The sequence below is a fragment of the Lipotes vexillifer genome, unplaced genomic scaffold, assembly GCF_000442215.2.
Source record: "Lipotes vexillifer unplaced genomic scaffold, Lipotes_vexillifer_v1.1 scaffold177, whole genome shotgun sequence".
NCBI classification, from domain to species: domain Eukaryota; kingdom Metazoa; phylum Chordata; class Mammalia; order Artiodactyla; family Lipotidae; genus Lipotes; species Lipotes vexillifer.
The window spans coordinates 1,057,104-1,080,431 of NW_006796206.1; the positions used below are offsets into that span (position 1 = coordinate 1,057,104).

The following is a 23,328-nucleotide window of genomic DNA, read 5'->3' on the forward strand; positions in this document are numbered from 1 at the left end:
ATGGAATTTCCCTACACCCGTATCCTCACGTCTTGGTCACTCCTTAGGACTCCATCATTTGCCACAGATGTTCTAGGGGACGGGAGGGCAGACAGGACTTCCCATCTTTAACCTAGATTTTTAATCAGCGTCAAGACGTACGTGTCAGGAAATGGGATGAGAAAGTAGTTTTCTTCCAATTGTTTCACTTCGGGACAGTTTCTGTCCTGCTCTGTGAGAAGCTTCCTGTAGGAATCTAAGCTGGGATGTAGAATAACATGTCTCATCCTGTCCCCATAAAGAGCCCACTCTGACCCCAGCCATGTGGCCTGGAGCCCCGGGGTGGACCACGGGTCAGAGCAGCCCCTGGGCCACCTCTGCTCCGCCCACTGTTTCCAGAATAGAGTTGAAACAAAATTACTTTATTTGGGGCTATGTTTGTCTGCTAACAGATTTTTTTTTTGAGCTTTCGAATAAATACACCCCCAAACCAAGTCAGGTAGCCCCAGCCCTACAGCCTGATTGGGAAGGAACCGTCCGGATGATATTCAAAGGCATGATGAACAGTCCTAAGAAGGGGCAGCTTGAAGGGGTCCTAAGAAGCAAGTCCCCGTTCCTCAAAGAACTTGGTGTCTGGAAGCAGGCTGTCCTCTCTGTGAGCCGACCTCCGCCCCCAGACTTGGATTTAAGTGTGCATCTGACTGAAATCCAGAAAGCAGTATTTCAAAAGTGGCTGGTGTGGTTCCAAATAGGTCACCCTCAGCAAACATTCTGCTCTGAGCTTTCCAGAAACCACACACCAGAGGATAAAAGTTTCCCTGCCCTCATTTTACCTACTCACCTCTAACCACACAACCAGATTTGAATTGCTGGCAGAAGTGGACGCTTTCCAGCTTTCAACACTTGATGCCGTATGTTCTGTGGGATTTCCGTAGGTTGCCTCACTTTACGACTTTGGCGTTTTTGTTTTTTTTTTTTTAACTGAGCTGAACTAATTGAGATGTCTCAGTGAAGGGAACCAACCGCACGCCCACCAGACCTCACTGGGAGTGGGGACGTGAGTTTCGCACGGAAGGACAGCTTCATGGAAGGAAGTCTGATCTGTCTGTCCCAGGCCCCCAAGGGTAAGAAGCAGAGTGTCCCTGCCACCCAGACGGGGATGCACGGCGTCCTTTTCCAGCAACGGTCATTGCTGCCAGATTAGATTGCAAAGGAATCACGATCACAATCAAGAACAAATTGTTACCCAAGGGCATTGTCCCGCATGAGCATCTATTAAAATGGAGGGGTGAGGAACGGTCAGACCTTTATCAACCCCATCTTCCTGCTCGTTTCAGCCCGGAAGCAGGGAACTTTTGTCCGGGTTGTCCGATAATTGTGATGAAAATGTGCACAAGATATCCACTTGGAGGAGGGGACGAGGGCCTGTAGGAAGTTCACTCTCCTGAGCATCCAGTAGTCAGGCCCTGTGGACCAACCATCTGGGGGAGATCTTATCTGTGCCCTCACAAGCTTCAGGCCCCGACGAATACTCACTTTAATTGACGAATGCCAGGGCAAAGAAGAAATTCAAGTAAGACATGTATTTTCCCATTCGGGTGATTTTGTTTTTTCAATCCAGCACATTGCAAACCCCCAGCTCCCTCGTGTGGCTCTCAGCCTTTCTCCGACATTGTTTTTTCCAAATGCCAAACAAAACTGGCAGAAAGAAAAGAAGAACCGTGTATTACCCCAGCAAGATGGGTGGTGGCCCAGACTAAAAACTGCACGGGATTATTTTGCTGCCACTCTCCTAAGAGCCCAGTCACCTGGCTGGCTTTTCACAACACACTGGGGCAAGGATACTGTGAAGAGAGAGAAAGAGAGTCTGGAAAGAGTGCGTCATTGGCAAGAGATGATTTCTCATGAACGTGCAGAAAATTACTTTTCCCTCCACATTCTAACACTCCACCCCAAACATTTTGGACATTTGTCACAAATGAAATTCAGGGACTTTATTCTTCCTTTAACAAACCTCCTCATCAACTGTTTCACGTCTTCCCAGACACCTACCGGATTTGTTTTTCGTTTGTTCCAAGAAGTGCAGAGAAAGCTATTTGTCACTCTCCTTGTGGACTATTAGTGTGTTTTCCTACAGCTGTTGCGACTAATTTATCTGCAGGCCATCTCTGATTAGAATACTCCATTGTGTGGGCCTGATGGCTGAACCGATGCTGAGGAGAAAAAGTTACCTCTTTCTCCATTTATTCCCAGTTTGTGCTGTTGGCTGACCCTCCCTGTCACCATCCCTGCCACTCCCTCCATCTTTCCTATCCCTTTGGAAGCCTGTTCTCATACCCCCTGGGGTCTCCCTGCCCCCATGGTATCCTTATCTCCTCGTCATGACTGATTTGGGAGCTCACCTCTGTCATCAGGCAGACTTGGAAGCCAGCCCCGGATGCCAAGTGAGACACACCTCATCATTCTTATCCTCCAGAGAACCTCTGGGATCTCTTGGTTTGGGAATCCTAAGAATGCCAGCCCAGGCAGAGTTCTTTCAGGATCTCTGAAATCAGAGGCTTCAGTGATGAACGATCTGGGTGTAAAGAAGGCAATCCATAACCCCATAGACCCTTTTAACATCCTGCATCTCTCCAAGCGCGAGGCCCACGACAAGTGCTTGACTGTCTGCCACGGAGTGGTTTGCAGCTGGTTCGCAGCCCATCTCGCCCAGGCGTCCTTCTGACCGGTGTTAATGCATCAGGGGGCAGTGAGTCAGCCTGAACCTCTGGAACCAGAACCGTGTCCGTGGGCCACCCTCCCACTGCGCGCCAGCCACCAGCAGTACCAGGCTGGGCTGTGGAAGGGAAGCCACCTTGGGGTCTTAAGGTCTGCGTGTTGGTTGCTGGCGAGGATCAGAAGGTCTCTTCCCGAACTAGGCTTCAAGCTGTGAGATGGAAGGTCATCTCGTGAGAGCATCATTCAATAAACACATGTTGGACGCCTGCTGTGGGTAAGACGCCCACTCAGAGCTGGAGGCAGACGCCTCGCCCCTGCTCCCACTTGGGGAAGGCTAGCTCTTTAGCTTTGGGAAAGACAAGGTCTCTTCTTTTGGATACTATAAAAGCTATGTATTCACTTTACACAGAACGTGTAAATCACTAAAAAGTATAGTTTGGTGAACATTTTCTCCATTCCAGAGCATACTAAATCAGTCGGGAATAACGGCTCTCTGTCTGCTTCGAAATAATCTAATTGTGGCACCCGGAGTCTCCTTTACATCTGATGCAAAGTTAAATACTTATTCTGGGGATTGTGTCCTCATACGTGTTTGAGGAGGGCAGAGGTAACAATTAAATATATCTCTAGTGTCTTGCAGTCCCTGCACGATAAGTCAGTTTATTACAGATTAAAACAGATAGTTTTTCATTATTTGTAATAATGGGATGCAAACACGTACCAAATAACCACAAAATTACTTATCTTTGATAGTGTATTGGGTTTTATAATTACACAAGATATAAATGTTGTAAAATATTGTTATGAATAATACACCTCAAACAAAACAGTGAGGCCGCACTGTACTGATTGACTAGACTGTGCTCAGATCACTTTTGAGTAACTCTGGGGGGCGGGGATGGGAAGTGTATCAATAGCAAACATTCATCACTTTTGTTGGTTGTGAGTGCGGCGTGTCTGTGTGTGTGTGTGTACGTACGCATACGTGCACACACATGCCTGTTGGGTGGCGGGGAAAGGAAAAGTCTGGAAGCAGTCAGAGATCTGATAAGATGGGGCTGTGCTGCAATGAGTGGTTAATCCTTCTGAGAGGCTAGGGAGGCCAGTTGTAATTAGATCTATTTTTTTCTATGACTTAAGTCGAAACAACTAATTAAATCCTTAATTAATGTTTTTAAACCACCTCGGGATAAGAAGTTACTCTAAGTATTCCCTATTACCAGGAGGTCCCAGGGCACAGCCTGCTCTCGTTGACTCTAGAATTTGTGAGAAGGCTCCTGCTGAGAGTACAAGTCATTTCAGACGCAACTGGCCAAAGGTTGAAAGTGTCCTCCTCCCCCTGGTTTTCCCCGAAGGTTTTCCCCTTGCCCTCTGTTACAACTTTCAGCTTTGATTCACATTTGCCTTTGATCAGGCCTTCATCTGCTTCAGGTTTTGTGGAGGGAGAAGCTTGTTTAGAAGGAATTTGCTCAGTTCCAGGCCTCTCTGTAAAAGATCTGGCTTATCAAGTGCAGACTCTAAGCAATCATGAAATTTCCCTCCTGGGAAATTTCCATCTCTAAAGCCTTCGAAGATATAAAGGGACTTGGTAAAACCACCTTGGGAGACACCCAGGCCAATGGCAAGGTCTGCAAAACATCCACTTAATTTCCATGATCTGAGGCTCTGCCCCTTGAAAAAGTGGTCGGCGGCTGGTGTTCCCAACCTTGTCCCCCTCGCTGTAAATCACTGAGGAAGGCGCTTACTGACAGCACGTGAATTTAGCAGCCGAAAGGATCAAACCAGCTCATGGTTTAGAGACAGATTAAAGAGACTTCCTCTTAAATGCCTGGGAAGTCCTCAGATGTTCACTTGGAAGGTCTTGCTATCCTGAAAGAGAGTATTTTATTAGGTTGTTTTCTGGCGGGAGATGTCTCTTAGATTCAAGCGGAGAGGATATTTCACATCTGGGGCATTTTAAATGTCTTTTTATTATGCAGATGTTCACATCTGCAGGCCCTTCCCTTATGTGGATGTACGATGACTTCCTTGGCTCTCACCCTACAAATTAATCTGTTGAGGCCAACAACTGACAGATGTAAACTCTCTCGGGCCCACGATTTTTTATTTTACCCACTTTATATTCCTGTTTGGAAACCTTTATTAGTATTTATGTGAATGCATTCAGAGACTGTGTTTGGTAAAAAGAATTTATTCATGTTAGTGGGAAGAAGACCACTATAGACAGAAGACCCGTTATAGAAAGAACCACTTAGAAACCTGTAAACATAGAAAACAAAGGGTTACCAGAAAGCCAAAATCCAGAGAGTCGCTCAGATTTCATTTTAGAACGCAGTTAGCTTTCTGACGCTTTATATGTTCTCAGATTGGAACACATAACTCTGTCTTAGTCCACAAGTTCAGAAATGTACAGGATATAATCAAATACATTTTAAAAAGAAAGAGGCGGTATAGTTTATCTCGAATAATAACCCCCAACCCTGGCTGCACGTTAGTAAATCTGGGGGGCTTTTAAAAGTGCCGATACCTGGGCTTTACCCCGAGTTTCTGAATTAGCTGACCTGGGATGGGGGCAGTCATGTAGAAGGTTCTGGGGAATCTGGAGAGAATTCAGTGAGTTTTCTCATATTGAACAGGGCTCTTTTTCCCACCTAGCAAACTCCACCTAAAATAGCAGAATTTTTCTCTGGCCTGGAAGGTAAAGCAGTTTTTCACAGGCACCATGAAGACAGGTATTCGTCTCCCAGGGAAACTGCTGCTAATGCCAAGTGGTGCTTCCCCCAGGTCTCTGGGGGCCTGGTCTCAGCAGCATGGTAGGCAGGAGCCCAGAAGAGCCCCCTCTTGGGAGTCCCAAGACCTGGGTGGGGGCGCGGCTGCATCATTTCCACTCTGAGTCACCTCAGTTAATATGCACAAGCTTCCTGGATCTCTCAGTATCCTCATTTGTAGAATAAGGGAAGTCGCACCTTCCCGGACTTGTAAGAATACATAAGACACAGTGAGCAGGTTTTGTCACCTGTGCAGTGAGTTTTGTTGTGGACACTGCATACCTGTTGGGGCCACCCTGAGTCCTGAGTCCATCTCCTCAGTCAAGCCCCTGCATCAGCATGGGATCCCGGGGGTGGGTAGGTGGGGGGTTTCAGGACAGAAGCCCTTGAATCCCAAGTGGGCCGCTCCAGGGCCAGGGGCAGAGGTGGGGTCACCGTGTGTCAAGACCCGCTAGCCCATCAGTATCAGAAACACTGCCTGACGATGCAGCTCATCCTTTAGGACACTGGCTGATGTGCGCATCCGGGCCCTGCCGCAGCGTGGGGCCGGCTGCTCAGTTGGCAGAGAATTTTTCCTGGCACAGTAACCGCCGCGGCTGCAGGACTGTGGCGGGGGGGGGGTGGGGGGTGCAGAGCACTGTGTTGCTCACTCGAATTCCAGCTCTGTTTGGCCTTGTGCGAGTTGCTTCCCAGTCTGAGCCTCGGTTTCCTGTGCAGTGGGGATGAGAGTAGCACCTAGGTCCCCGAGTTGCCGTGAAAATGAGGCAGTTGATGGACCTGAGGCCTCTCAGTTAGTGCCCAGTGGGGCTTGGCTCTGCACCAGCCGGGGCTGACCTGTGTCTCTTCCCCTCTGCCCAGCGCCCAGCCCCTCCTGTAACGGCTTTGACAGCGCCCTTTCGAGGCCCTGCCGAATGCCCCTGGGAAAGGAGGTCTGCTTCATTGCCACCGTTCGCCTGGCAACACCACAATTCTTAAAGGCAAGTACCCGGAGAGAATTTATCATGCGGAGCGAGTACCACTGAGTCACACTGAGTGATGGGTAATTCATTGTCTTTCTGGGAAAGAATAAGATTTCAATGAGCTCGTCACCGACTCTGAGAATGTTAAATGTCTGATTTCTGTATGGTGACAGCCCCGCAAGCTCTTTCCCCGAACTTTGGTTGCCTGCGAGCCATTTTGTTGGAAGGCAGCATGAATTAATTGCTGGTCAGCCTGCAGAGATGCTCGTCTAGAACTCTGTAAGCCTCCCTACCCTTCACGTCCATGTTGACACCACTCAGGGCAGGCAGAGGTAAAAACTGAGTCAAATTGAGGGCTGACCTGTGGTCTCTTATCTGTGATTGCTTTCACATCAGAATTTAACATCATGAATTCAACATGAATTGCATGAATTCAGCATTGCAAATTCAACATTGCATGAATGTTGAGTTAAATTAGTAATTCAAATTCAGATGAAAAGCCATTTTCCACATGTTTACCACACGTCTAGATAATAGGAAGGGAGTGGTGTGACATTTTGGTTCTTAGGTATTTTTCCTCAGCTTGTGAAATAAATTTAGCATCATCTAATACCAAAATTAGCTACAGATGTGGAGTTGCAGTCCAAGACAACTTGGAGACTTGCTCTAAACGATTTTAACTTCTGTTGCCGACCGCACATTCTTGAACTAACCGGGGGTGAGCGTCTGGCACCCCGAGTAATAGTTTTCTCCCTCTTAATACAGGAAATGTGCATCGTTGACAAACCTTTAGAGGAATTCACTTCAAGACATAGCTTGGAATGGAAATTTTTATTTCTGGATCACAGGTTTGTGAAAAAAACATATTTGGGTTGGGTGCTTTTCGAGTGCTTGTTTCCATGAGCCAGGCTCTCCGTGGGGGAGGAAAGTCAGGCCTGGTCTCTGGCAGTGGGGAAAGTGCTTCCCAGCGGGGGGCAGGAGGTTTCCCTCCACTGCATTTGCCCCCTCTGAGGATATGTCCTGGGTTTGGGTCAGAGCATCTCAGGAGAGCCAGGCATCACAGCCCGGGACATCTTCGGGATACCCTCACCCGCCACCCGACTCGGGACCCTCTCCAGCTCCCATCAGGCAGGACCAGATGTGAGGGAAACTCTCATCTTATTTCTTTCACCACCCTTCTGTCCCTTTAACCCAATCTTCTTACTTTCTTTCGTGACATTTTTCACAGTTTAAGAACAAGAAATCTCCCCTTCTCACCCTTTGATTTTCTATTACACTTTGGGGTTGGGCTGACCCAATCTATAGCTGTTTTTAATTATTCAGTAGTGACCACATTTATGATTATCGGGGCCAGGTCAGGCCAAGGGAACTGAGTATCTAAATGCCAAAAAAAAATTGAGCACTTTGGAAAACACAGCCTCTCCGGTTTTTACCGTTGCAAAATTATTTTCCTGCTCTTATTCTCGAGAAATGAGGCCCCCAGGTTGATCATTACACATGCAAACCGCCCCCTAGTGGGCCACCAGGGCAAGCCATGCGGGTACTTCCTCTCTGATGAATGACCCCCACTGTGCTCGGCAGAGCTCCTCCCATCATAGGATACCTGCCTTTTGAAGTTCTGGGAACCTCGGGCTATGACTACTACCACGTGGATGATCTGGAACTCCTGGCCAGGTGCCACCAGCACCGTGAGTACCTCACACCAGCCCCGGCCAAAGGGCCCCCCCCCCCCCCCCCCCCCCCCCTCCCACTGTGCTCGGCAGAGCTCCTCCCATCATAGGATACCTGCCTTTTGAAGTTCTGGGAACCTCGGGCTATGACTACTACCACGTGGATGATCTGGAACTCCTGGCCAGGTGCCACCAGCACCGTGAGTACCTCACCCCAGCCCCGGCCAAAGGGCCCCCCCCCCCGCCCCCCCGCTCTCTCGCCGGAGCCCTGACAGCAGGACTCTTAGGCTTTGGAAGTCAACTTAGTACTTGGTTTCTTCTGAGGTGGAGGGCTTGGTCTTCTCTGAGATGATCTAGGAGTAGGTGGAGGTCCCTATCCGGATCCCCCCCGTGTTTTGCTTTCACCCGGAATTGACTTTGGGCTGTCTGCTTCCACCTCCAGCCCCTTCCCAGCACCCCTGACATATGCAGGCTCTTTGATCTTAAGAAACTAAGGTGATGCTGCTCCGTGTTTTTTTCTAAGTTACGCAGTAACGTTTCAAAGACAAAATACCGAATTCACTTAACTCTTCTTAGTCAGCAGACATGTGTGGGTCACAAGCAACAGGTCAGATACTGAGCGAGGCCCACAGCAGAAAGATGACCAGAATCCCCTTGCTGCCCTGCAGGGGGAAGGTTTGATGGAAAAGCAGTGACCTGACGGGATGTTGGTGTCTGGAAGGGGCTGTGCACAGGGTATCGAGGGGCTCAGGGGAGGGTCCCTCACCCCGCTGGGGGATGGGGTCAGGGAAGGCGCTCTGCCACAGACCAGGGGAACACACTGGCGAAGGGATGGGGGGCGAGGCTCATGGTGTGACGGAGGGGAAACCACAAGCACATCTGGGTTCTCACTTAGCAAGAGGGGTCAAGAATTCACCATTTAAAGCCATAGTTTTGGTGCCAGGTTCTACCTTTGAGTAGGAACGTTTGTAGTAATACTGACCTACGGCTCCTGCTACACGGCTTGACCACCAACACTGCATTTTGCCAGATGCCCGTCTGTCAGACCCATTGTGTTCTCGTTGACACGAGAACAGGAGTGAATTCCATGAGGAGGTGCTCTTAGGTGTTAAGCTTCACCTTTAAAACATTAACCCCGGGCTTCCCTGGTGGCGCAGTGGTTGAGAGTCCGCCTGCCGATGCAGGGGACACAGGTTCGTGCCCCGGTCCGGGAAGATCCCACATGCCGCGGAGCGGCTGGGCCCGTGAGCCATGGCCACTGAGCCTGCGGGTCCGGAGCCCGTGCTCCTCAACGGGAGAGGCCACAGCAGTGAGAGGCCCGCGTACTGCAAAAAAAAAAAAAAAAGTGAACCCCTTGCTTCTCAGAGGTGGTCCTCGAGCAGAGCGTGGGTGTCAAAAGGAGTTTGCTAGACGTATAGATCCTCAGGTTCCCCGCCGCCAGGCCTGTGGAATCAGAGCATCCATTTTAACAGGACCCCCTAGAGCTCCAGGGGCCCGTGAAACGTGAGAAGCACGGCAACTTCAAGCCATTGGCCGCTTCTGACTCTTCCAAGGGAGAAAGGCCACCCTGGGTGTAGGACTACCTTTAGCGTCTGAAGGAGTGGGCAAGACACTCTCAGTTTGTTGGGCCTCTACCCTTACCCGCCCCGCCTTTTGAAGTTCCCTCCTTTTTTTTTTTTTTTTTTAAGCTTTAGAACATTTGATTAACGATGATGATCAGGCCTTTTAAAATGACCTCAAGATATTAGTCTCCTAGGGAAACAGAACAAAGGTTTTTGATAAGGACAAACTATCCATTGAAGAGGTTTTTCTAGTCACCCTGGAAAACAGTAAACAGTATGATTCCTGTAAAATATCAGGAAAATGTTTTCTGAGTACTCTGGGATATATTTTAGGTAGTCGAAAAAGTCCCTCCTCCTTTTGTGTTGAGGAGAGGCTGAAGGCACCTTGAGTTTAATAATCCAGTTGGATCTTCCTGTGAGTCACTTAGTTGTCTACCTGAGTCTCCAGCTGTCCCCATAGCAGTGTGTTGGTACAGTCTTCACTTAGTCATGTCTCAGGCTCAAAGAATTTATTACAAATATTATTTTATTGGTAGATTCAGTGCCTCCTTTTGTCACTTGAGTCTCCTAGTTAGGCTTTCTCTTGACCGTTTGCATAAATAGGAGCTAAATTCCAGGCACTGAGGCAATAAAACCCATCGGCTCTGCATAGCATCAGCTCAGTGCTTTGCGACCACCTAGAGGGGTGGGATAGGGAGGGTGGGAGTGAGACGCAAGAGGGAAGAGATATGGGAACATATGTATATGTATAACTGATTCACTTTGTTATAAAGCAGAAACTAACACACCATTGTAAAGCAATTATACTCCAATAAAGATGTAAACAAAAAAAAATACCCAACTGCTGGGACTTCCCTGGTGGCGCAGTGGAGAAGACTCCATGCTCCCAATGCAGGGGACCCGGGTTCGATCCCTGGTCAGGGAACTAGATCCCACGTGCGTGCCGCAACTAAGAGTTCCCATGCCGCAACTAAGGAGCCCGCCTGCCGCAACTAAGACCTGGTGCGACCAAATAAATAAATAAAAATAAAGCCCAACTGCTCCTCTTCCTGGGACCCATGGCCCAGCTTTCTGCCCTGCCCAGGCTTAAACCAGCAGCATCCGTGTGTGCTGGGTTCCCCCAGGGAAGCCAGAAGAGACTTAACCGTAGGGGCTCCATGCAGCCCTGCACGGTGGAGCCGTGGTGGAAGGCACCTGTGGCCGATACTCTATTTAGAACCATGTAGAAGGAGGATGCACAGCAGACTGGCAGCCCCAGGATCTGTCCGGAGGCTGCTGGCTGGCATGTCTATTTTCAGTCTAGTTCTCCCAGCGTCTGGATTGTGTTTCCCATGCTGGGCTCCTGCAGCTCCAAAGATGGCTCCACCTGCAGCAGGAGGATGAGCCCCAGGAAAGCCAGGGCCTCTCTTTAAATGAATTCCAGTTGGAGAATCTGCCCTGATTTAAGGCTTTCTTAAGCCTTTGAGCATTTGGGAAAGCAGACGAATCGTTCCTCCGTTGTTTCAGAATTCGTTACGTTTACTGTGACCTTGATGATGACTTAAAATCCATCACAACTGGGGAAGTGACCAATGTGTGGCACTGTCTTTTTGAAAGCTGGTGTTTTTAACAGTAACTTTGGGGCAAAAGGATCATTTTCGTCTTAACATTGGTGGTATGCAGACTCCATCTTCTGTTCACAGTGATGCAGTTTGGCAAAGGGAAGTCGTGTTGCTACCGGTTTCTGACAAAAGGCCAGCAGTGGATTTGGCTGCAGACTCACTACTACATTACCTACCACCAGTGGAACTCCAAGCCCGAGTTCATCGTGTGCACGCACTCAGTGGTCAGGTGCGGGCAGGGGCCTGGGAGGGTGGGCCAGGCCCGCGGCAGCTCCGCCAGAGCCCCATCATCCTCAGTGGACCCCGTTTCCGAGGAGCGAGCCCCGGGCTTGAATTCTTCAGCGGGGCCTGGGCCGTGCTCTGCAGATTACAGGATAATCCGCAGAGCTCAGATCCCTTCCAGCTCCACAGCCAGCCCTGTGCTCCCAGGGCCGAGGCTTCCTCCCAGCGTCCCGTCAGGCCCCTCTGAAAGCCTCATTGAGCTCTTCCAGGCGGCCAGGATGTTCCTTAGTAAGTTACTGCTTCAGTGACCTACTTACATATTCTCCCCTCATCTCCATGCGGCCCCCAGCCGGATTTGGAGAAAATGAAAATTTTGCCTCTAAATAACTCAGAGACACAGTCCCCTTTTTGAACACTTTAAAGAACCCCTGCTGGCAACCGAGGCAGGGTTGGTACAAGAGCCAGGCTGCCAGTGGGAGAGGGTTCCTGGTGGTCCCGTGGCCTCGGGGGCGCCCCCAGCCCAGCGTGGGTGGGCGGGGCTTCCAAGGGAGGCAGCACACCGGTATTCCCTGGACGTTGCCGTGCGGGTCACAGTCCCTCCCCAAGGTAAAGGAGAGGTGCTCTTTGGGGGTTTCCCAACTATAAAAATTTTAAGAACATAAATCGGTTTTAAACTGGTCTAGAGGAGAGCATTGGAGGTAGAGCAAGGAAAGAAAGGTTAGAAGGATTTGCATTTTATATATGTACACAACAGATAGACGATAGATAACAGATAGATGATAGATGGAAAGATACATATACATACCTACTGCATTATATACATGTACATAAGAGGTGGATGATTGATAGCAGATAATGGGTAGGTAGGTGGAGAGATGGATAGATAATAGATAAATAGATAATGGATGGCTAGCTAGATAGATAATATATGGATGGATAGATGATAGATGGATAGATAATGGATGGATAGATAATGGATAGATAGATGACGGGTGGGTGGATAGATGCATAGATACTAGATGGATAAATAATAGATGATGGATGGATAGATAATAGATGATGGATGGATGGATAGATAGATAATAGATGGATAGATAGGTAGGTAATAGATACATGGATAGATAATAGATGATGGATGGGTGGATAGATAATTGATGGATGGATAGATGATGGATGGATAGATAATAGATGGATAGATAGGTAGATAATAGATACATGGATAGATAATAGATGATGGATGGGTGGATAGATAATGGATAGATGGTGGATAGACAGGTGGATAATAGATACATGAATAGATAGATAATAGATGATGGATGGATAGATAGATAATAGATGGATATATGATGGATGGATAGATAATAGATGATGGATGGATAGATGGATAGATAGGTAGATAATAGATACATGGATAGATAGATGATAGATGGATGGATGGATAGATAGGTAGGTAGATAGATAATGGATGGATAGATACTATCCATACACACACACACACACACACACACACACACACACACAAGTAAATCCGTCATCTTTAGTAAGTGGGGAAAGAGGAGCAATAAGAAACACAGGTATTTCTTGGCCAGTGGCCATGATCATCACATTGCGCACCCACTCTCAGGGACCTGACCCTGGCCTCCCAGCCTACCCTGGGCACGTCAGCAGCCAGTGGTTTCTGATTCCATGGCCAGTCCCCCCTCTCTGCCTGGGCCTTTGCCAGAGTGTCCCTGTGCCCTCAGAGGAGGTGGACATCATCAGCTCCTTCCTCCTCAGATCCACCCTGGACCCTGTTCTTCCTCTCTACCTTCTACCTCCCAGATCCCAGATTGTCAGAGAAGGTAGGGAGCGACCTAGTGAGTAAACGAGGTCACAAGCATTCTGTAGGCCCAAGAGCCACCGCCACTCCCCAAGACCCCTTGCCCAGCCTGCGTCTCCACACACGAGGCAAAAGCCACAACTGAGTCACTCAGCCGTCACCACGTTGAACTGATTTACCCACGCTATTCAAAAAGTGGGTCCACAGACTAATCGACAGTCTGGGTCTGGTTAGTTCTAGGTTTGGTCGAAAGAAAGCTTCCGGCAGTTTCGTAGTCTGTAATTACTAAAAAAACTTATGTGTCACTTCCTTCTATGCATAGTGCAAACTGAGTAGGTCTTAAGAAAGTCTTCTAATTATTTTCTATAGAGGAAGATAGGTTTCTAAAGACAATCATGTTTGGGGGTTTCGGGGTGAGGGTGGGTAGAGATCAGTGAAGGAAAAGGAAATAAAAACATCCTGGAAAGGGAGATAATTCTGAATGTCACAGTGGAAGTGACTGCAGTGGAATTCAGGCCCAGAAAGAAACTCCATCCTCAAACAAGTAACAGGGCTAACCTCCTTGCTGGTGGCTGTTCTGGGAGGGGTATCACACAGGGAACCTGGACCTGTCACACTAGCCCTCTTTGCTGGTGTCGTCCTGGAATGTCCCCCCTCCAGCTGTGGTCTCTTGATTTCCTGAGCAGTTACGCGGAGGTCCGGGTGGAAAGAAGGCAAGAGCTGGCCCTGGAGGACCCGCTTCTGGAGACCGTCCACCCTTCGACACTGAAGGTATTCTGATGCCCAGCAGAGGGTAAAGGCAAAGTGTGGCTAAGTAGAATCTTCCGTGAGTTGTGATCATACAAACAGTCATACTAAAAATGGCGGGTCGTACTTATTGAGCTCTTGCTATGTTCCCAGTACTATTCAATGTAATTTTGGGGTATTTGCCTATTTGCCCCTTGTGAGGTTCCTGTGAGGCGGGCACTGTTACTGTCCTCCTTCAGGTGAGACAGCAGCACACAGAGGATATAGCTAACGTACCCAAAGCCACCGAGGCTGGGAACTCACAGAGCTGCGCGAGAAACAGCCTCTGGACTCAGAGCAGGGTTTGGCACTTTCCAGCCTTACGAGAATGGCTGTGCAGGCACACCTCAGAGATACTGTGAGTTCCAGACCACCGCCATAAAGCGAATGTTGCAATAAAGCGAGTCACAAATTTTTTTTTGGCTTCCCAGTGCATATAAAAGATCTGTTCACACTATACTGTAGCCTATTAAGTGTGCAATAGTATTAGGTTTTTTTAAATTGTACATACCTTAATTTAAAAACACTTCTTTGCTGCAAAAGTGCTAAGCATCATCTGACAAGGCAGGGTTGCCACAAACCTTCCATTTGTACAAAATCACACTCCCTGCGAAGTGTCATAAAGTGAAACGTGATAAAACAAGGTGTGCCTGTAGTACGTCCACTTTGTGTGTGTCCCACAGATGAAAAGTTGGGGGTTACTGTGTCGTCCCATCGAGGCAGGGAATAGTCTGAGTGCCCTGCCCTCCCCTTAGCCTAAGGCTGATACTCTGCCTACAAAAGAGCGTCCCACAAGCACGCTGCCCCTCGCACACCCTTGTGGCTTCACTGGCAGGGTGTACTTTCCATTTCTGTGTCTGGGGCTCCGAGTTGGCAGCCTTCTTGGAGCCAGCTTTGCATCAGGGAGCTCCGAGAGGTGCTGGGGCGGTATTTCTCTTCCCAAAGCCCAGACCTCCTTCCTCGCCCAGCCTGAACCCTCTGGACCGCTCTGGCCAGGCTGCCCCCATCTCTGCTCCTGGCGTGTCAGACAACTGGAAGGGAACTTGGAAGTAGACAAGAGCTCTGTTTCTCAAAGGTCATTCTTCAAGCAAACACAAATGTTGGGAGAAAAAGAGAGAAAGCAAGGAAGGGAGTGTTGTATTTCATCAAAGCTAAGAAGCCATCAATTGTAAGGTCTACCATTATTTTATCTCCACTGAGAAAGAGAAAATGCTGCCAATCTGTGCAGTCAGGATTTCTTATCATTAGTTGAAGGACACATCCCAATTTCAGATATGTCAAAATGTGAGTGGGAAAGGGCCTCGTAGATCTGATGAGATAGGGTTCACGTTCCAGCCTGCCCGTGACCTAGAATCCAGAGTCTCTGGCTGGAAACTGACGCAGCAGCAGTGGTCCAACAAAAGCATCTCTGATCCATTGAGAGCGCAGTTGGGTAGAGGGAGAAATCCCCTTTAAAGACCAGACAGCAGTCGCATCTTTGCTGAGCCTCCCCTGCTGGCAGGCTACGTGGTGATGTGTTGTACAGTGATTCATCACCAGCACACTGATGCGACACCTCTGTCATCGTTTATGGGTGTGTTACCCAGCTCTGTCCATTAATGCATCATGTATCACGTCCAGGGGTGGAATTAAGCTGTTAATGGGCAGGTGTTAGACACACCATACACCACAGCTGAAGATCGGGCGGAGTGTATATCATCCAGTCGGAAATTGATTATTGAGGTTTCCGATACTTTGGGAGTATTAGAGCCCGACGGAACTTCTCATCAACCTGCAGTTATGTACAAGCACACAAATACAATTTCAGGCTGCCAGATTAAGAAGCCCCTTTTAAAGGAAAAGCTCCAGGACCATGCTTTTCAAACTCTCAGCGGTAATGGACCATTTGGTTTTTTAATTTCAAACCTGTCACTGATGGACGCTTTTTAAAAATGCAAATTCCCCTGCTTGGATGGGATGTGTGGCTATGTCAAACGGCTATAAAAGCTTCTCAGCTCCTACTCTCACTTCCTGTACTTACTTCTCTGCTGACCAGGAGCATACAGTTCGCCACCGGCCATGGGCCAGGGGCCCCACTCTAAGGGGTGTGATCTGGGGGAGACACTGACCAAGCAACAGGACCTCAAAAATGAACATTTAGCACAGCAAACCCAGGCACATCCTGCGCTTCTGTTTTGCACAAAGGCCCGTAGGTCTCGTAGCAGTCATTTCAGCCGTACTCGGGCACACGCAGTGTCCACCCTCACTGGAGCCATGACCCAAAATACAGAACAGCCATGTAGAGTCACACAGATTTTAACAACTGAGACCAGGTGACATCAAGCAGCCCAGGAATCTCATCATGCTTCTGAGACCAGGTAGGAGCCTAGCCCAGGAGAGTAAGCATTATGTTTCTTTTTTAGCTTAAAAATCATTATAATCCCTGTTCTCTTAGGCTTATGACACCTACACCAATGCAGGATGGAAAGCTGGTTCCTCAGGGTTGGAAAGTCACAGCTGCTTTCTCACCATTCTGTGCTCAAGGCAGAGGCATCCAGGGGGCCCAACATCAGTTGGGATCCAGGGGTCAAGAATTGGACACCATTGGCCCTTTGCCTGTTCTCCACTCGGGGGCCCTAAGGTTGCAGATGAAGAGCAGTGGGGAGATAGTGTCCAGAAGAGTCCAAAGGCGTTCGTTTCATGGGAGTATTAATAATCCAGTACCACCAACAACCTTATTTCTAGACCCGGCCTCTCCACCTGCTTCTGAGAAAGCCAAGATTCTGGGCATGAGGTGACAATTTTAAGGAAAAAGCAAAATGCCAAATCCCTTATGAAAATCTAAACTATCAGACTACAAGGTGAAAAAGTATAATAAACACTGCTTACAGGCTACCAGCCTCTCGAAGATGCTAGATTACATCTTTGTATAAATAGTCCACCCGAATGTGTTTGGAATTATCTCCAAACTGTTACAGTATTTCTCTCCATACCCTTCAAAGGTTCCTAAATATTTAGAGAACAACTGAAGTCACCTAATTCATTGCCATGATCTCGATGCTGAAATGTGGAACTGTGTGTGTGTGTGTGTGTTTCAGCACAAGGGCTCCAGCCTGGAAGCTCAGCAGCACTTTAATGCACTCGACGTGGGCACCTCGGGCCTTAACACCAGCCACTCACCATCGACGTCCTCAAGAAGTTCCCACAAATCCTCGCGCACGGCTGTGTCCGAACCCACCTGTGAGTGTGACACCGCGGAGGGAAGGGGTGGGCGCCTGTTGGGCTGGGGTGGTGGGGGGTATACAGAGAGTCCCACGAGGGGCTCCCGAACTTGAGGAGAAGCAGGGCAGTCCGTGGTCTGAAGCAGAAGTTGCCATTCGGTTCCCATGCCTTCCCTTCTATGCCGCTGATCTCCACCCCCCGGCCCCGGCTCCACTGGTCTCTTCCCCCCCACCCCCCGCCCCGGCTCCACACTCTGGTTCCTCCACTGGCACACGCAGCCGACATAAAGCAGGTGACGTGCAGACCCAGTGAGGTGTGTGATCAGGCAGCTGGCTGAACCATGTGGTGGACATAAAGCTACATAAAGCAGACGTGCAGACCCAGTGAGGTGTGTGATCAGGCAGCTGGCTGAACCATGTGGTGGACATAAAGCTCGTGGATGCTCTGCTGTCATCCACCTGGTCCCAGGTGATGCTGGAGGCAGGCAGAGCCTCCGTGGTTCTCAAAACCACCTCCACTTCCGCTGGGCTTCCTTTATCAGATTGCAGCCAGGCCCGTGTTTCATGCATACCGTGGTCACTGTTCCCCTCTTTTGATAAGAAAGCTGTTAAGTGTGTGCGAGTCTGAAAGGTGATGTGTTTCTTGCAGCTACTCCAGGCAAGCTGAGTGCAGAGGCCGGCACCACGGCTTTGCCAAGATCGGCTCAGGAGCTCCCCGTGCTAGGACTCAGCCAGGCAGCCACGATGCCGGTATGTGAGTGACCCCAAACTTTTCACCCAGCCTGTGCTATGGCACCGCAGGGGCCTGCGGGGCCACAGGACTGCGTGCTGCATCTTCGCAGAGAACCAGCTGTACTTAGAGATTGCTGGTGGCACGTGGGTCTGGGAAGTTAAGACGTTTAATTGGCAACAAATTTGAAACATTTTTATTCCAAAATTAACATGGGTGTATATCCACAGAATTCAAAATCCAAGAGTTTTAAAGGTAAAACTCAAAACTTCAAAGGTGGGGTTCCACCCCCAGAGCCTCTGGAGGTATGTGATGAGGACCCTCCTACTTTAGATCCCATTTCACTCCAGTGCAGATGTCTGAGAAGCTTGATGTCAACAGGAAGGTCCTCCTGCATATATCAGGCAGTGTCCCTCATGTATGCCAGGCCTCTCCAGAACATCAGGGAACGTGTGGCCTCCTAGAAAGCACGCTGGCTGGATGCAAGGTCACTGATGTACCTACCACATTCCCGTTATCCATCACCATAGAACAAACCACACCAAACTCAGTGGCATAAAGCAACAGTCATGGGGCTTCCCTGGTGGCTCAGTGGTTAAGAATCCGCCTGCCAGTGCAGGAGACACGGGTTCGAGCCCTGGTCTGGGAAGATCCCACATGCCGCGGAGCAACTAAGCCCCTGCGCCACAACTACTGAGCCTGCGTTCTAGAGCCTGTGAGCCACAACTACCCAGCCCGCGTGCCGCAACTACTGAAGCCTTGTGCCTAGAGCCCGTGCTCCGCAACAAGAGAAGCCACCGCAATGAGAAGCCCGCGCACCGCAAAGAAGACTAGTCCCTGCTTGCTACAGCTAGAGAAAGCCTGCGTGCAGCAACGAAGACCCAACGCAGCCAAAAATAAAATGTTTAAAAAACACGAAAAAAAAAAGAAAGAAAGCAACAGTCATTTTCCACGTTCATGGATTCTGGGTCTGGAATTCAGAAAAGGCACAGTGGGAGTGATTCCTCTTTGCTGCCTGGTGTCGGAAGCCTCCCCGATCAGGGCTGGGAGGTCCACATCCCCGGTGTGTATGCATCCCCGGCTGATGGCTGGGCCCAGCTCAGAGCATGCTCTGTTGACTTGTGTGGACCTCTCCATTGCCATCCTCCCAGTATGCTCCTGGGTTCCAAGAGGAAATATCTGGAGAGGGACTTCCATGAGAGCCGGGCGGAACTGCTTGGCTTTCTGTGACCTTGCCTTAAAAGTCCCACAAAGGCTTCCCTGGTGGCGCAGTGGTTGAGAGTCCGCCTGCCGATGCAGGGGACACGGGTTCGAGCCCCGGTCCGGGAAGATCCCACGTGCCGCGGGGCGGCTGGGCCCGTGAGCCATGGCCGCTGAGGCTGCACATCCAGAGCCTGTGCTCTGCAACGGGAGAGGCCACAACAGTGAGAGGCCTGCGTACCGCCCCCCCCCCCAAAAAAAGTCCCACGATGTCACGTCTGCCATCCGTCTCGGGCAAAGCAGTCACAAGCTCACCCACAGAGAGGGACACAGACCTCGCTCTCAATGGGAAAGGTGTCCCCAGATTTTAGGGGCCACATCCACATAGTGGCCAAGTACCTCCCACTCATCCCTCGCTGACCTTTTAAAGATGGGAGTGAAGTGTCCCCTTCCTTCTTGCTGTCACCATGGAAATTATGCCCACCCTGCTGAAAAGCTTGGGCAACATGTTTCATTTTCAAGCAGAACATGACAAAGACCGCTTTCTTTGTCTCCAGCCGCCTTTTGATGAGCTTGTGAGCTATGATGGCTGCTCTTCTGATGTTGGCTGTCCATGCAGCTCTCTCTGCCACTGTTGGTGACAGTTCTGTCCCAGCTGTGCAAGGGAACAAAGCTGGGGGAACCAGAACCAGTCCCTGGGATCTCACTCAGAACAGGTTTCCTGCTGCCTCTGCCCCTGGTCTTGTTCTGGGGACAGCTTGCCTGCTTTCTGTAGTCCCCGGGGCCTGGGGCAGCTTTGGGATAACCTCAGAAGGTTTTTACTTTTCTTTTCAAAGCTCTCAAGAGCCTCGTGAAGCTGAGGGTTGCATTTCTTGTTTCTACAAGTTGTCCCACCCCACCCCTGCTCCCCTGCCCACCTGAGCGATCAGGCCACAGAGGCTGGGACCCAGCTGACCTCGCAGGGCTCTCTCCACCAGATTGCAGGCAGAGTCTGGCGAAACTGCAGCCACATTCACTGCCTGGGTGGGTCAGCGGGTAGAGACGTGCAGGGGCCTGTCCATCTGCATTAGTGTTGAGCAGGAAGGCCAAGGTGTTGTCTTTCTGCTGGACAACACCGCTAAGAAAGTATTGATCTGGGAAGAGAGCGACCACATCCACCAAGAACGGAGCCTAGAACAGGAGGCAAGGCAGGGTGGGGTGGAGATGCCCAGCTCCGGCCGGTGGCAGCGGCTCTGCAGAGCACACCGTGATGGAAGGCGTCGGGCCCGAGTGCCCCCAGTGCCCCCCACCCTTCACCAACCGTGTGTCACCGCTGACTCTGTGCCCTGCAAGGGCAGCAACCTGTGACCCCACCTTTCCCGGGGAACATATGCCTTCCAGAAGTAAGCCGTCCACTCTAGGGCAGAAGGGCCTCCTTGAGGCCAGAGAACCCAGCTGGCTGAGAGACAGCACCCGGTCCTTTCTGTAACGGCCCAGAAGCTGCATTTGACAGCAAGGCCCCTCTCCTTTCCCCAGGCTCCGCTGCCCGCCCCGGCGTCCTGTGACATCACACAGCAGCTCCTGCCTCAGACCATCTTGCAAAGCCCACCTGCCCCCGTGACACAGGTGAGTCTGGGACTCAGGGCAGGGGAAACCCGGGGCGGCACTTCCCCGAGGCGGGATGCTGGGGTCCTCTGGAGGGTGTGGGTGCACTGGTGCTGACCTACAGGCTCCCCAGCAAGGCCCCCCAGACGGGACTGTTTCTCCCCACGTGCAGGTGGGGCGCGTGGAGCTGTGGACGCTGCCCCCGGCCTCATCTCCATCCGTCCTCCCACTGATCTTCTCTGGTGTCCGTTTCTCAATCCTTTTAGCGATCTTTCTTCATCTCTCTGCCACTTTTCCGTGTTCCTCTCATTTTTCACGACTCCTAATTGGTCACGATATTTTAGAAAAGGTCTGAAGGAAGCCAATGTTACAGGAAGACTTTGCAAGGGTTTAAAAGCTCTGAGTCCAGTATTATAAATACCACATTTTTAAAATAAAGGATCAGGGCTTGGCTGAGTAATTCCTTCTGTGTTGCAACAACATTCAGCGAGTTACTGTTTGGGTGAGTCAGGAAGTGAGTGTGAAGGACGCAAAGATGCTTGTGGCGCAGCCCTCGCTTTTGGACTTGGAGTTCAAGGGCGAGATGGGCATATAAACAGAGAAACCGCCACGGCAGGGCATGTGTTTTTATAGAACCAGTAAGAAAATATTCTGTCTACGGAAGTCCAAGGGCAGTTGAGCTGACAGGTCAGACCTCTGATTTCCATTCCTTTATGAGACATTGAGCTTTGCCTCCTTTCTGGCCACAAGGGGGTCCCAGGGGGGCAGTTCACCAAGATGTGTCCCTGGCCACACACTTGCCAAAGTGTGGACGTCTGTCTTGGTGCAAATCCGTCACCACTGGTGAAAACTCTTTCAGAGCATACATCCTTCCCACGAACAGTGGCCTCACATGTTTTCCTGGAATAAGAAAGACACATGCTGCTAGCACGTGCTCCTTGCCAGAGTTAGGCTTAAGTAAGGATATAAAACCTACCCAGCCAGAGTCGACTAATGCAGATGATCTATATTCATCCTCATTAGGAAAAAAAAAAAAGAATTTTTTTTCTCTTCAAATTTCCAAAAGGCACATTTGGTATGAAATGAGTAAGTTCTTCAGTCCAAAGGCCCATGAAATGAGAATTCCTTCATCTTGCGGGTCTTGCATTGTAATAAGTCATGGTGTGATAAAGGCCCCTTTGGAATTCTAGTTTTTCATATATTGATGTTCGTTTTTATTAACAGTAACAGTTCTTAGTCTCTTAGGCAGGTTATACTTAATAATAACCATATTTTTTAAATTGGAGTACAGTTGCTTTACACTGTTGTGTTAGTTTCTGCTGTACAGCAAAGTGAATCAGCTATACGTATACATATACCCCCTCTTATTTTGGATTTCCTTCCCATTTAAGTCACCGCAGAGCATTGAGCAGAGTTCCCTGTGCTATATAGCAGGTTCTCATTAGTACTCTATTTTATACATAGTACCAATATATGTGTATATTTGTCAATATATATATGTCTCTCTCTCTCTATGTACACACACACACACACACACACACACACACACACACACATGTGTATATATTGTCAATCCCCATCTCCCAGTTCATCCCACACCCCCCTTCCCCCTTGGTATCATACGTTTGTGCTCTATGTCTGTGTCTGTATTTCTGCTTTGCAAGTAAGATCACCTATACCAATTTTTAGATTCCACATATATGCGTTAGTATATGATATTTGTTTTTCTCTTTCTGACTTACTTCACTCTGTATGACAGTCTCTAGGTCCATCCACCTCACTACAGATAACTCAATTTCGTTTCTTTTTATGGCTGAGTAATATTCCATTGTATGTATGTACCACACCTTCTTTATCCATTCCTCTGTTGATGGACATTAAGGTTGCTTCCATGTCCTGGCTATTGTATATAGTGCTGCAATGACCAGCAACCGTATTCTTTAAGACGTTCTTGTGTAATGCTGGCCTTTCAAATCAGATAGTTCTCATACCTACTCACGTGAAATAATGAGATTCTACAGTTGTCTCTTTCCCCTCACTGATGTTATCACTGTGGTACCCTATCGAGGGAAAGGGGAAAAAAAAAATCCAAAATCTGGGAAACGGTTATCTGGCTAAGTGATGGTTTTGCTTCATAGTGTGTTGCTAATGTGTCTCTAAGTTAGGGGAGATCTCTTTATCAAAAAGGCCACAATCAAGAATATAACAAGAGACTCATGCCTGGGTGTCCTGGGAAAATAAGAATAAGTAAATAGAGTAACTAACATTCAAGCTCGGTGCTGGCACCTTGCCGACCACCGGCCCCCTCACTGTTGCCCTTGGGAGCCAACGGACAGCCCAGTGCATCTACCCCTGGATGTGGATGTCATAGCCTGAACTGTCTCCAGACTTAGGAGAACCCAGCACAGATGCTTTTGTCTTTTGTTATTTTAATTGAATACCTGATACAGCTTTTCTTTCTCAATCGAATTCTCTTTCAGAATCCCAGCTGGTGCTTTTTTTTTTTTTTTTTTTTTTTTTTTTTCCCTTT

General features: G+C 49.3%; 1 protein-coding gene across 1 annotated transcript in view; it reads left to right on the forward strand.

Moving 5' to 3' along the window:
* NPAS2 (neuronal PAS domain protein 2) overlaps positions 1-23,328 on the forward strand; it is a 105,355-nt gene that overhangs the window by 64,044 nt on the left and 17,983 nt on the right. Inside the window, exons 8-15 of the mRNA XM_007468334.1 lie at positions 6,324-6,442; positions 7,190-7,272; positions 8,006-8,112; positions 11,339-11,486; positions 13,985-14,069; positions 17,162-17,303; positions 17,934-18,034; positions 20,730-20,819. Of these exons, the coding sequence (XP_007468396.1) occupies positions 6,324-6,442; positions 7,190-7,272; positions 8,006-8,112; positions 11,339-11,486; positions 13,985-14,069; positions 17,162-17,303; positions 17,934-18,034; positions 20,730-20,819 (875 nt within the window). The remainder of the gene's footprint in view (positions 1-6,323; positions 6,443-7,189; positions 7,273-8,005; positions 8,113-11,338; positions 11,487-13,984; positions 14,070-17,161; positions 17,304-17,933; positions 18,035-20,729; positions 20,820-23,328) is intronic.